Raw genomic sequence first — 14,825 nt, 5'->3', positions numbered from 1 at the left:
AGACACACTCTCCCAGTTTAAGTGCAGATTAAAAACGTATCTTTTCAGCAAAGCCTTCACATAACACACATCACATATCATAACCTTGTGCTCCATTACATCTGATCAAATGCATGTTATCAACTTGTGCTTGTTAATATCATGAACAGCAGCTACGCTAATTCATCTCCACTGCTTCTCTTTCTCTACCCATCCTGAGGCATACTGAGGTTGCGCCAAACCCCAGTCACGTCCCACTTCATGAAGATTGTGGACCTTTAAAGAAGTAGATGCTGATCGCACATGTTGAGCTATTTTAAGTTCTATAACCACAAATGACTGTAAAAGCGTAGAAAGTACATTACTCATAATCTTACATTCCAGTGCTCATGTTAGTTCTCGCTCTCCAGTGTTTTTTATTGTTTAAAGATTTATGATCACACTCTTGATGTCACCGAAATGAGGATGGGTTTCCCTTTAGAGTCTGGTTCCTCTTAAGGTTTCTTCCTTATAACATCTAAGGGAGTTTTTCCTTGCCACAGTCACCATGGCTGCTCATCAGGGATAAATACCCACCATTCACCTTAACTCTTAAAATTCTGAAGGGCTGCTTTACGACAATGTCTGTTGTGAAAAGCGCTATAGAAATAAACATGACTTGACATGACTATATTTTTTAAACGTCAATGCTTTGTTAGAGTATTTCCATTTTGGGAAACTTTGACTTTACTACATTTAAGTATGTAAAATGTGTGTGGAATATAGCTCAACACAATCATTACTTTATTTTAGAGAGTAGAATAGAATAAAGGTTACATAAACAAATTGTAGCACACCTTGAAACTTTTCAGCATTAGCTTTTTATGTTTGTAGTCTCAGGGAACAAGAGGCCCCATTTATCAAAGAAAACTTTAGGGTTTTTTTGGTAGGTTTTTTAATAATGACTGATGATAATAATAAAATAAACATTAACAAAATTAACATCTCTATATGTTGCACAATTATAAGTGGGTTCTGGTCTGTCTTTGTTTTACCACAAATGCAAACTATTTGTTGGTAATTTTACCGACAGCAGAAGAACTTAATTGACATGACTGATATAATTATCCTCCTCCACAGTCAAGGCCAAGTTGTAATTTGATTTGGACCAAACAATTTCCACAAAGTTCATCAGAAGTGCGCATACACTAATGCATCCTTTCCCCTAAATCATTTCACTATTAATCTACAGTCAGAGCACTTAGCCCTGCTGTAAGCTCATGCTAATGCATTTAATACTTGTTTGTTTTACAGAGTTCACTAAAGGTTCTACCCTGATGTTTACATTGCATCATGCCTTATACATGTAAATTCCTCTTATTGTGTTTCAATTTGGCTAGCTAAAATATTATTATTATTATTATTATTATTATTATTATTATTATTATTATTATTATTTGTTTGTTTGTTTGTCTTTTTACTTATTTTTTATAAATTAATACATCTAATCTGAACATGTTATATAAATGTTTATATATAATTAACCCAAGCTTCATGAACATAAACCAAATTTATTATTGATAAATATTATTCATAAATGTAAAAGTTCACACTCAGTTCACACTTTTGAGTGCCGTCTATAATTATTCTTTAGAGGTTTTGGATTTACCAGGCACTGAGCGGGTCATGGGTGTGCTCTTGTTCTTCATCTGATAGTCCAAACCTGCTTTATTTATTCATTTATTTATTTATTTATTTTTTCCTTCTTTTTTTTTTGTGTGTGTTTTTTTTTTTTATTTCATTTTTCTTCTCTGGTTTAAGCTTTGCCTCTAAGGCTTGTCTTTAGTAAGCTAACACTAAACCATGAAATTGGCCTATAGTCAAAAAATATATTCCTTTTCTTCTTCTTCTTCTTCTTCTTTGGCTAAATACTTTTAATTAAAGTCATAAAAATACATGTTAACATACAATATACAGTTTGTAGTCATAAAGTAGCAATATCGCATCTTTTCACAGCATGGGCTGTTTTCTAAGGGGAGGTGATGGCATATCCTCTCTCATCTATCTCTTGTTAAGTAACACTTTTCAATCATGGGAACTCGTGAGCTTCTGTACAGTATGTTACATCAAGGCTGAAAGGCTGCCATAACATCAACAGTAGTTCCCATGTCTCAATGTAAGCAAGTGTTCGCCTTCACACTTGTCATTTGATAGCTGTTATGCATTGCTCTTTAAAGGGTAGGAGGAAGCAGGAAGAACTTGGCAAATAGCCAGGAATGACTGCAGTGGCTCCCTGGTCTCTGCCACATAAATCATGACCTCATGCACTTGACTTCAGAGATTTGAAGATGTGATCATTTCCCCTGAATATGGTACTGAAACGTGGAGTAATACTGACAATGACTCAATGAAATTTTTTTTTAAAAAGAGGGTAGAATAATAGTATAATTAATCTTTGCTCTAAATTAATCTGTATAAAAATTAAACTGCTAATGTTTTTTTAACTAAGAACTTGTATCCAGTTCAACAACAGAACTACAATGTATTCTTCTGGCACTGCTCGACTGGTCCCACCTTCTCTCAGGATGAGAGGTAGGTATACTTCAAGGTTTTTCTCTGTTCTGCACCGAGGTGGTGGAATGAACTTTCCCTATATGTCCGATCAGCAGAGTCACTAGCTTCTTTAAGCGACAGACGAAGACCTTCTCCTTTGTGAATCACTTAAACTAGCGCTGTTTCTAGCTTTGTTTTTTTTTGTTTTTTTAAATCCTGCATTGTAGGCTGATGGTACCATACGTTTTTAATCTAGGGAACCAGCGTTGATTTATTCATCAAACCGTGTGGGAGCTGCAATGACTTTGGGCATTCACATGTAGTTCTATTACAAAACTGATTTTCTGAGTTATTTCACGGTCAACTTATGGCAGTATAACTTAAAGGGTGGGCCAGAACTTAACCTACTCTTAATTATGTTTATTATTATTATTTAAAATATTCTCCTGGTTCTTTTTTTTTTTATATATTTTCGTTCTACTTACCTACAGTATGTATATATACAGTACAGACCAAAAGTTTGGACACACCTTCTCATTCAAAGAGTTTTCTTTATTTTCATGACTATGAAAATTGTAGAGTCACACTGAAGGCATCAAAATTATGAATTAACACATGTGGAATTATATACATAACAAAAAAGTGTGAAACAACTGAAAATATGTCATATTGTAGGTTCTTCAAAGTAGCCACCTTTTGCTTAGATTACTGCTTTGCACACTCTTGGCATTCTCTTGATGCCTACTTTGAAGAACCTACAATATGACATATTTTCAGTTCACTTTTTTGTTATGTATATAATTCCATATATAATTCCACATGTTAATTCATAGTTTTGATGCCTTCAGTGTGAATCTACAATTTTCATAGTCATGAAAATAAAGAAAACTCTTTGAATGAGCAGGTGTGTCCAAACTTTTGGTCTGTACTGTATATATAATATATCTAAATTTTTGGTCTGTACTGTATATATAATATATATAAACTTTTGGTCTGTACTGTATATATAATATATATAAATGTTTGGTCTGTACTGTATATATAATATATATAAACTTTTGGTCTGTACTGTATATATAATATATATAAACTTTTGGTCTGTACTATATATATATATATATATATATATATATATATATATATATATATATATATATATATATATATATATATATATAACACCACTTTGGCATTCATCTTTTTCTGATTTTATTTGAAAAGAAAATAACTCCTGACCACTTAATGTTGTTATAAATGTGTAGCAGTAAATGTTTGTGAAGGACCTGGAACAAAAATATCATAAGGGATTCCAAATCAAAAGGGAATAGATCACTATGGTTTGGGATAAGTGCAAAACATTAGTGTAAAATATGGTATGTGGTTAGTGTCATAATATGTGCATACATGTAGGTGCATCCGAATAATTATCTTTATAAAAAGTACACATAGTCTCCCAAGTTTGCTCTTCACTGTTTTGTTGCTTATATTGAAACAGGTGTTAAGTACAAACATCCTTATATCCTGGTTTACTCTGGACAGACTGTCTATGTGGCTGCATTTGTGTAAAGACTACCAGTGAATATTTACCACCATTCATTTCCACATCTTATAGTGGAAGAACACTACAAACACTACATGTTAGAAATAAATTAAAATATATATTTTGCAACTAATGCTAATTAAACTAATCCACCTAGATGTCATAAGGAGATACACAATGACTTTAGTTATTACTAATTATTAGCCACATAATTTTTCCACCTGTGTGCAATTTAAGGTGCATTGTGTGTATTATTCACACAGATCTGGCAACTTAGGCATCAGAGGTGAACCTACTTCCCTAAACCCACCTCCAGTTCCATCCATTTACACAAAGTTCTCTCTCACAGCCCCTGTCGGTTTGTTCCAGAGTTGGCTAACCAGAAAGAGCATGAACAAGGACCATTGTGATCTTCATCTTCTCTTCTTCTTCTTCTTCTTCTTCTTCATTTGTATTTGTGTAGAGCTTTTTTCTACAATCGACATTGTCTCAAAGCAGCTTTACACAGATAATGTGGTTAGAAAGAATGAATAAGTGTATAAGTGTAAGTTTGCCCTAATGAGCAAGCTGGTGGTGACTGTGGCAAGTAAAAACTCCCTGAGATGGCATAGGGAGGAAACCTTGAGAGGACCCAGACTCAAGAGGGAACCCGTCCTCATCAGGGTGCCACAGAATGTTTATTTATTACATCTAATAAAGATATCATTTTCAAGCACAAGAGACTTATTGTTTGATTTTATTCTTAAAGGGTTGAATGAGTTCTACCTGATTTGAGACTAAGATATGGCTGAGGCTAAGATAAGTGAAGGGACATTTGTTACATAAAATGATTGACAAGAGACAATCAAGAGACAAACTATAATTCTGGAACAGAACTCAGTTTTCCAAATGGTTTTCTTAGTCATGCTTTTAGTAGAACATCTGACACATCATACTTTATACATCATAAAAATTGGGAAAAGTGTAATCTCTCTAATTTAACCATAGCATGGTTCTTGATACCACGTGGGCTGGTTTGACTATTTCAGAAACTAATGATCCCCTGGGATTTTCACACACAACAGTCTGTAAAGTTCACACAAAATTTATACAGGAGGCCAGACTAAGTGTCAGCCCTGGTAAGCAGTGAGATGTGGTAGCTTAGTCGTTATGGCGTTGGACTTTGGATTGGAAGGTCACAAGTTTAAAACCCACACCATCAAGCTGCCACTGCTGGGCACTTGAGCATGGCCCTTAACACTCCCCTTCTCAGCTGTAAGTCACTCTGGATAAGGGCGTCTGCCAAATGCTGTATATGTAAATATAAAGGGTGCATCAGTCGATAAAGCAACCAAAAGGCCAAGGGAAACTCTGAAGTAACTGAGGAGAGATTGACTCAAAAATTATTAACCACCAAACATCTGTTGTTGTTTTTTTTTTGTAATTAACCTTCTTATATCCCAATAAAAACATGTTCAAATAATGCATTGTGTAATTGAGATTTAAAAACTCAAAATTTTCATTTATATTCCAGGTTGTAACTTTGCAAAAAATGTAGGGGGTGAATACACTGTCAGTGATCCTGGGTAACAAAAGACTTTAATTCTATTGTGTCACAAAGAAAAACTTCTTGAGTATGGAGGTCACCTCTGCTAGGAATCGAGCAGGTCTTTACTTTGCATGAGCTCATCTTTATGCGATAGCTGCAGGCATATCTTCATACCACCACTCAGACCAAGAAGTGTAATAGCCTGCCAACTTTTGCCAAATTTTTTAAAAATCTATATTTTCTGGTTAAATAAAATACAGTGCTATGAACACATTTTCGGTTTCTGAAATCAGAACTTATTACTAATTATTTCATCACCATGCCTAACAATTAAATGAGAATGAATAACTCATTAAAGGCATCAAAAATGAGTAAGGAGTAGAAAATCCACAAGGTCTGTGATATACGAATTCTGCTATAAATGAAAGTAACATCAAAACATGTCAAAAAGAGTAGGTAAGTGAAGTTTTTAATATTTTGTAGTGCAATCTGTGCACTCCTGGGCAAAAAAGGGACAGAATAGACAAAAATGTTAAGCTTTTAATGATCAGAAATCATGGGTCAATGAATGAGCAATAATGTACAGTGCATCTGGAAAGTTTTCACAGCGCTTCACCTTTTCCACATTGTTATGTTACAGCCTTAATCCAAAATGGATTAAATTTATTATTTTCCTCAAACTTCTACAAACAATACCTCATAATAATAATAATGTGAAAATAGTTTGAAATCTTTATAAATGTATTAAAAAAATTATAATTTAAATCGTATGTACATAAGTATTCATAGCCTTTTCCATGACACGCAAAACTAAGCGTAGGTGTATCTTGTTTCCACTGATCATAATTGAGATGTTTCTGCAACTAGATTGGAGTCCACTTGTGGTATATTCAGTTTATTGTACATGATGTGGAAAGGCACACACCTGTCTATAGAAGGTTCCACAGCTAACAGTTCATGTCAGAGCACAAACCATGCCATGAAGTCCAAGGAATTGTCTGTAGACCTCCAAGACAAGATTGTATCGAGACACAGATCTGAGAAAGGGTACAGAAAAACTTCTGCAGCATTGAAGGTCCCAATGAGCTCAGTGGCCTCCATCATCCATAAATGGAAGAGGTTTGGAACCAAACTGAGCGTTCAGGAGAGAAGGACCTCAGTTAGGAAAGTGACCAAGAACCCGATAGTCACTCTGAAAGAGATCCAGCATTTCTCTGTGGAGAGAGGATAACCATCCATAAAAACAACCATTTTTGCAGCACTCCAACAAACAGGCTTAGCGTCATGTCTAAAAGAAACCAGGCACTGCTCATCACTTGGCCAAATCCATCCCTACAGTGAAGCATGGTGGTGGCAGTATCATGCTGTGGGGAAGTTTTTCAGTGGAAGGAATTGGGAGACTTTTCAGGATCAAGGGAAAGATAAATGCAGCAATGTACAGAGACATCCTTGATGAAAACCTGCTCCAGAGCACTCTGGACTTAAGACTGTGGTGAGGGTTCATCTTCCAACAGGACAACGACCCGAAACAAACAGCCAAGATAACAAATAAGTGGCTACGGGACGTCTCTGTGAATGTCCTTGAGTGACCCAGCCAGAGCCCAGACTCAAACCAGATTGAACATCTTTGATGGAGCTTGAGAGGTCCTGCAAAGAAGAATGGGAAAAACTGGCCAAAAATAGATGTGACAAGCTTGTAGTGTCATACTCAAAAAGACTGTGAGGCTGCAATTGGTTCCAAAGGTGCTTTAACAAAGTATTGAGCAAAGGCTGTGAATACTTATGTACGTGATTTTCCTGTTTCTAGCTTTTCCCCCTGAAACAATCAGGAGTGCATTTGTTTTAATTCTTGATCATTTTGGATGGGCCATTTTGGATTCTTGCTCATTCTTTAATGGACCATTAAATACCATTTAAATTTTAATCATTTATGTTGCCCAGGAGTATACACTGTAAACCCTAAAGTAATATGCACATTTATACTGTATATAAGACTGGTACAGTGCCCGGATATATTAAGTAGATTTAAATACACCTTTTTAACAGACACTTTTTCATAATTGTTAACAGACCCGGTGTTCAACTTTTTGTTAATATTATTAAATGTTATTGTACTTGTGGTTAAAACTCGCACGGCACAGACGCACGCACGAAGCATGTGGTTTGCTTTGACTCTGTGTGCGCGCGCATCGTGCCGCAGGCGCGCGCTTGGCCGCCGCACAGAAACGGCGCGTCATTAAACTCACGCTCATTTGATCGACTTACGCGGACCCGAAACAATCCTGTGTGATCATCTGGATTATACCCCAGATAAGCGATTCAACCTTAAAAAAAAAAAAAAAAAAAACCTAGGTAAGTATTTCTAATTTATTCTCATTGGATAAAAACATGAAAGAATATTTACTTCTCGTTTGGCCAGTTTTGAAAAACCTACTGTTTATGAACTATACTGTCAAGCCGAACATGTCAATTGTAAAATGCAATTTGTATGAATCTTGAAGACTGAAACGTTAATCAAAATAAACAGTAACTAAATAATGACTGTCTTCACGCAAAAATGTCCTCATCCATGTAAATAAATCTACTGTACAGTGTTTATAGTAATAATCAACAGATCTTTCTTTACATTCATGCTTTACAGAGTTGTAGAGTTAAATGGGTTCTGATTAGCTTTCAGCCTGTTTGTAGTGTTTAGAAAAAAAGTAAGGTAATAATATGTATATGCAAATGATAAGTATATATATATTTGTAAAAGCGTATGTGTTAGTGTTTTGGGGTGGGAGGTGATGGTGTATGTATTACATGTCTATACAGCACATGATGGGTGGTTCTTCCTTAGAACTGAAGAGCAGCCAAACCTAACATGAAAACCCTTTTAAAACGTTGTACATATTGTCCCTTAAAGGACACACAATTACACACTCACATCCAGTAAACATTTAGTTTGCTTATGGACATGGTTATAATGATTTGAATCCAGATATTGATTTTTCATTCCTTTATTCTTCAGTAAGAGCTTTATATTGGTTAGAGTTGCACTGTGAGTGTGTGTGTGTGTGTGTGATTAATGAATGAATAAATACAAAATGGAGCTGAATAAAGCTGCTTTACATTGGCTCTTATTAAAAGGGCTTTAAAAATAAGTAACTAACAAACAACATTGAATTGAATCAGGACTCAAGTCCTTTCCTGTGCACCGAGAATACACGCAGCATTATGGCATAAACCAACTCGCCTACTAGCATGTCTTCTGAGTGTAGGATGGAACCTGGAACCCTGTAGCTGTGCGATTTTAATGGTACTCCACGTGCTATTTATACGTCTTTTAAATGAATTGTCTTACCTAAAATGTACACTGTTTTAGATTGAAATGTTTATAACTGATAAATTCTCTAGTGCATTTATACGTTAATTATGTGTCACCAATGTAGCGTCTCGAGTGTTTTACCTGAAATGTTGTGCTTCGTTGGTATTTATGCTTTTTGTTGTCATTTTGCCTTAAAGAACCCAGAAGATGGCAAACAACACCACCGAGATATGCCCCTCAATTGATGACTTCCGCAACCAGGTCTATTCAACCGCCTACTCCATCATCACAGTTTTCGGCTTGGTGGGTAATGGCTTTGCACTGATAGTACTCATCAGGACCTACCGCCAGTCGTCTGCCTTCCATGTGTACATGCTAAACCTGGCAGTAGCAGACCTGCTGTGTGTGTGCACCCTGCCTTTCCGCGTGCTCTACTATGTGCAAAAGGGCCACTGGATACTGGGGGACTTCCTCTGCCGCATTAGCTCGTACGCACTTTATGTAAACCTCTACTGCAGCATTTACTTCATGATGGCCATGAGCTTTACCCGTTTCCTGGCCATCGTCTTTCCTGTGCAGAATCTACGCATGGGCACCGAGCGCCGTGCGCGAGTTGTCTGCGCCGGCATTTGGGTGTTCATCTGTTCCACCAGTTCACCGTTCCTGATCTCCGGCGAACACACTGACTCGACGACAAACAAAACCAAATGCTTTGAGCCACCAGAGAATTCAGCCAGCATAAAGAAACTGGAGGTGCTCAATTACTTTTCATTAGTTGTGGGTTTCCTTGTACCCTTCCTAGTAATCCTGGTTTGCTATGTTGGCATTGTGCGGGCACTGTTGGGCAACTCAAACACAATGAAGAAGCAGCAAAGCACACGTACCAAGGCTATCCGTATGATTATAGTTGTCATGCTGGCCTTCTTGGTCAGCTTCATGCCCTACCATGTGCAGCGCACGGTGCACCTCCACTTTAAAAAACAAGGGGCCTCCTGTGATGAGATCAACTTCATGCAGAAGTCGGTGGTGATAACGCTGTGCCTGGCTGCTGCCAACTCGTGCTTCGACCCCATGCTTTACTTTTTCTCAGGCGAGAACTTCCGTAACAGGCTCTCCACTTTCCGCAAGGCTTCCGTGGGTTCGCTGAACATGAATCGCAAACGCAAATTGCCACTGTCTTCCCGTCCGTTACAGCAGAGCGAGCTGGAGAAATTCAGTAACCAAAGCTAACTCGGGTAGAAGACAGTTAAAAGACAAAAGCAAACAGTGATAAAGCATGCATTGTTTGGCTTTTGTTTAGTATAATTAAAAATGCGTTCATAATAAATGGCTCCATCCCTGCCATAAGCTTAAGTCTATTCGTTACGTTTCTTAGGAATTCCATTATGCACACTGGTGCCATAATGAATTACAGAGAAGAATACAGTGTTCTCTATGGAAATTCAGGTTCAACCTGAAAGACATGTTAAAGGGATAATTTAAGAAAGTTCAGTATTATTCTGGTCTTGTAAGTCGATATGTAGCTTAAGTAGTAAATTGCACTTTCTCTTTCTGTATATAAACTAGCGAAGAATAAAATCTAGAAAAAAATGGCAAAGGCTTCAACGGATTAGATATAATTTACTATAAATTAACTATTGCACAAACAGCCTCCTGCTTACAAAATACATGTAATGTACACAAGGATGGTGCTTTTCATTTTTATGACAGAATACCACGGACAGATTGTTGCAAATCTGCTTTTTTATTTTATTATTACTTTTTCATATGATTAGGGCTAATGTGCTTATATATTGTAATGTATGTACTGTATGTTAATGATTGCAAATGTTACTGCATTGTATATCAACAGTGTAAATGCAGCAAGACATATTTATATGCAACTTTTATTAGACCATGCAAACAAACTGATTTACACCAATTCACGTAGCGATTCAAACTGTAGGGTAATCCTAATTCTGCACTATGTAACCCAGGTTTGGGATGTAGCTGCAGACGTTCATTTGGTGAACCACTTCTGTTGTTCTTTTGGTGAACCACTTCTGTTGTTAATGATTTGTAAAAAAGAAAAAGGGGAATATAGAGTGGACGTTGTCCATGCTAGGCAATGACAAAAATGCATACTCTACATACTGAAAGTCAAAGCAGTTATTTGAAAAGACTGGGGAAATGAACTGTAAAAATTGTCTCCATTCTTTTCGTTTTTCCGTTTTAGCCCTCAATTATTTTCGGTTTTTTTTATATGTAGTTGGGTTTTAAATTTTGTTGAGACCTGGCAACTCTGTCCACAAGGTTCATATTACTGAAGTAGCTGTGTAACCCTTCAGTTCAAATGGTATTATGGTGACATCTTGTGGCTAAAATGGTAACTGCGTTAAAAAAAGGTTGATTTTAACGGTACATTTTACGGTACAAAAGCGCATTCTACATATATTTAGGAACACATTTACAGAGTGCTACTACTAGTGCGCTATTAATAAGTATTTGCACTTAAATCTAAGTGAACAGTATAGTATGGCATAGTGTTAAGTAAGAGCTGATAACTGACAGTAATAAATTGATTATAACATTGTAGCTTCAACCTGATGGTCTGCTGCTTTTAATAGCAAACATATTGTGACACTGTCATGTACATTTATGTTCATTCAAGATATAAAGAGACGCCTATTTAAGATTTTTACTTGTTGCAGTCGAGACAATGGAAATGATGTGTTATACTAGAAACTGCGAACTTCCTTCATTATTAGGCTCACTTGCAATTTGCTCTGATGTTAAATCTTGTTATTATTACCATTACTATTGTTGTTTCTATCGTTATTCTGAAACCCAACCTCTCTAAATGCTACCTCCAGAGCTTTCGGGTTACTGTATATGCACCAAACTTGCAGCTCTTATGTGCTACGACTTTTCTAACTAATCGCAATTGTAGATTTCTTGTTAACAGAAGTTGAAAGTAGCCAAAATTCCAATCGACCTTCATTGAAAAGTTTCGGACTGTTAAACTTTTAAACCTTTTAAGCCGCATTCATTAAATTTAGTCTTTTTGCTGTCCCATTCACTTAATAAGTGTAACAAAGACTCCAACTTCACCTATCTCTCAAAAAATGCCACACACTCTTTCAATCTGTCGTTTTAACAGTTTACCATAGCGTAATATACTCTATCTCAAAAATTCTTTCTAATCTACTGTATCAATCTCTTAAAAAACTTTGTTCAAGAATATTTGCCTAATTGCTCTAATTGCCATTCACCATGTTTTTCTGCCCTTCAAATGGAATTCTTATTTAAAAAAAATGTCATACCGTATCCATTTCATACGTTTAGAGTGGCGTAATGATGTCATCATCAACGCTTTTCATGATCGACTTTACCTATCTAGTTCTAGTTCTAGTTACCTATCTAAGAAAGAACAGGCAAAAGAATAAGGGTTCATCTTACATTCCAGTGCTCATGTTAGTTCTCACTCTCCAGTGTTCTGTATTGTTTAAAGATTTATAATCACACTCTTGATGTCACTCAAATGAGGATGGGTTCCCCTTTTGAGTCTGGTTCCACTGAAGGTTTCTTCCTCATAACATCTAAGGGGGTTTTCCTTGCCATAGTCGCCACGGCTGCTCATTAGGGATAAATGCACACCATTCACCTTAACTCTTAAAATTCTGTAAAGCTGCTTTGAGACAATGTCTGTTGTGAAAAGTGCTATAGAAATAAACTTGATATGACTTGACTTCTAACAACAGAGAGACTCGATAAAGCAAACTGTTCAGCCCTTTTACCTTTTTGGCTTCAAAATGTGAGGAATTCTTGTGAGGAAATCTCACATGTCCATAATTAAAAAGAGAGAGAGAATTTTACTTGTCACATGTACATCACAGTGAAATACTTTCTTCACATCCCAGCTTGTCAGGGGGCTAGAATCGAAGATGGTACAGCACCCCTGGAGCAGAGAGGGTTAAAGACCTTGGTTAAGGGCCCAGCAGTGGCAGATTGGCAGCACTGCTGTGGATTGAACTTCTAAACCTCCGATCAGTAACCCAGAGCCTTTACCGTTAAACCTTTACACTTTCCAATGTCATTTCAAATGCAATGTAGTTAACATGCTGATCAACACATACAATAAGAGGGCAGGCTGACACAGAGAGAAATGTGTTTACTCTATATGTTGTAGACACTTTGAAGGACTACTTCCATCACAAGTAAAAATGTGCAGTTTATAACATATTCTACACTGTAGGCTGTGTGCTTATGTGCATGTAAAACTTTGAATCATCAGGCAAAATCATATTTAGAATAATAATAATAATAATAATAATAAAATAAGAATAACACTGATGAATAACAAAAGTTAATACTTGTATAAATTAACCTGTTATATAAAATAAGGGCTAGGGGATACAGATTAAGACTGACACGTACACTTGTCACCACTCCAAATCAGGAAGTGTTAAAAAGAAAGTGTGGTTAAGGGCCTTGCTTGAGGTCCCAACAGTGGCAAATTGGTTTGAGACCTTTTGATCATTGAGCTACGGCTTCGCAATGTAATCGCAAATGCAATGTGATATCACGCTGATCAACACGTACAATAATAGGGCAATCTGACACAGAGCATGTTCGTACTCAATATACTGTAAACATGAGTGGCGGACCTTGCAATTCTAATTTAAGACTTCATTGGTGTCCTACCTGAATCAGTCCAGCTCTCAATACCATCATTATGACACCACAACTGTACAAACCATTGATGTTATACAGAAACACAGTAAAACAGAGCGTTGCATCACCGACAAGTATCTCATGCAGCGAGAATGAATGCCATTACTAAAGCAAGAAACACAACAACAAGTCTCCTTTTACTCAAGCCACATCTTACACACGCGTACATAATCTCTACCAGAAGCTTTAATATTAAGATAAAAAAATGATCCTGGTTTTTCTTTGCATTTTTTGTAATTTTTTTTGCGTTTTCCCGTGCATTGCGTTTTTCCCGGGGACTTGAAATTGTGTGTTTTTCTTCAAATTCTCCAGGAAAGAACGGGCGAAAGAATAAAGGGTTCATGAAAAAGCTTAAGAACTGTTTTGAACTGATTCGGGTGAACTTTCCTCGTGATGTACTTTTCTTGAAAAGTCTCTCTTGTTAATATCCTTGTAAGTGGATCTGTGATCAAATCAATTTCTTCTCTGTCAGCCATTGAATGAAACAACAGGTATTAAATCCACATGAATATATTCAAACCTGTGCAGTTTGTTACAGATGGGGTTGCGAACTTTGAGTAGTGCTCTCTCTGACCATCCAATCAAAGGACTTGAAAATACTGATGTGATTGGATGCATTCCAACGGGCCTTGGAGTGAGCAATCTGATTGGTTAAAGCAACAGCTTCAAGTAGCATAGACAAGAAACAACCAGTAGCCTCCACCTATCATTTCTACAGGCTTTAGAGCATTACTTGATGTGATGGATGAAATCTGATGAAAACCCCATCGTAAAAAAATTACACTTGGATGCGCTGCTGAGAGAAACACTATGAAATGGAGAGAATAGACTATTGGGAATAATTTAATACATATTCATGGACAAAAATCAGTTGTGTTTGGGTCTATGGTTCTTTTGCTGCCAGAGAAAGACCATGCAGGAATGATATTTATTGCACATGTGCATGTAAAACTTTGAACCATCGGGAAAAAAGTGTTAAGGAGAATAATAATAAAAAAATAACAACAAGAAATTTAAAACGTTTATAAATTAACCTTCCATGTATAATAAAGGGGGAGGGCTTAAGGATTAAGACTGTCATCCATTTGCTCCAAAATTAAGAGTTGAAAAAAAGTGAATTTTTTTTTTTTGAAAAATCGGATAATCGATATTACATTGTATATACCCAAGCTCCAATAGGATACGATCCCTAATGCATGATTTGGATTAGGATCAAATAAGAAGGA

General features: G+C 36.5%; 1 protein-coding gene across 2 annotated transcripts; it reads left to right on the top strand.

Moving 5' to 3' along the window:
- The first annotated feature begins 7,770 nt into the window (after positions 1-7,770).
- On the top strand, positions 7,771-11,682 carry cysltr1 (cysteinyl leukotriene receptor 1). 2 transcript variants are annotated; one of them, XM_046848849.1, is made up of 2 exons: positions 7,771-7,931; positions 9,084-11,682. In XM_046848849.1, exon 2 carries the CDS (start codon positions 9,094-9,096, stop codon positions 10,114-10,116), a length of 1,023 nt encoding a protein of 340 aa, XP_046704805.1. In that variant the 5' UTR covers positions 7,771-7,931; positions 9,084-9,093; the 3' UTR covers positions 10,117-11,682. The 2 variants fall into 2 exon arrangements, with proteins under 2 accessions (XP_046704805.1, XP_046704806.1); XM_046848850.1 differs by lacking the exon at positions 7,771-7,931 and adding an exon at positions 8,764-8,877.
- Positions 11,683-14,825: the final 3,143 nt, after the last annotated feature.

The sequence above is a fragment of the Silurus meridionalis genome, chromosome 5, assembly GCF_014805685.1.
Source record: "Silurus meridionalis isolate SWU-2019-XX chromosome 5, ASM1480568v1, whole genome shotgun sequence".
Lineage (NCBI taxonomy): Eukaryota > Metazoa > Chordata > Actinopteri > Siluriformes > Siluridae > Silurus > Silurus meridionalis.
Note: the sequence above shows the minus strand (reverse complement) of the source record. Positions and strands in the feature narration are given on the sequence as shown.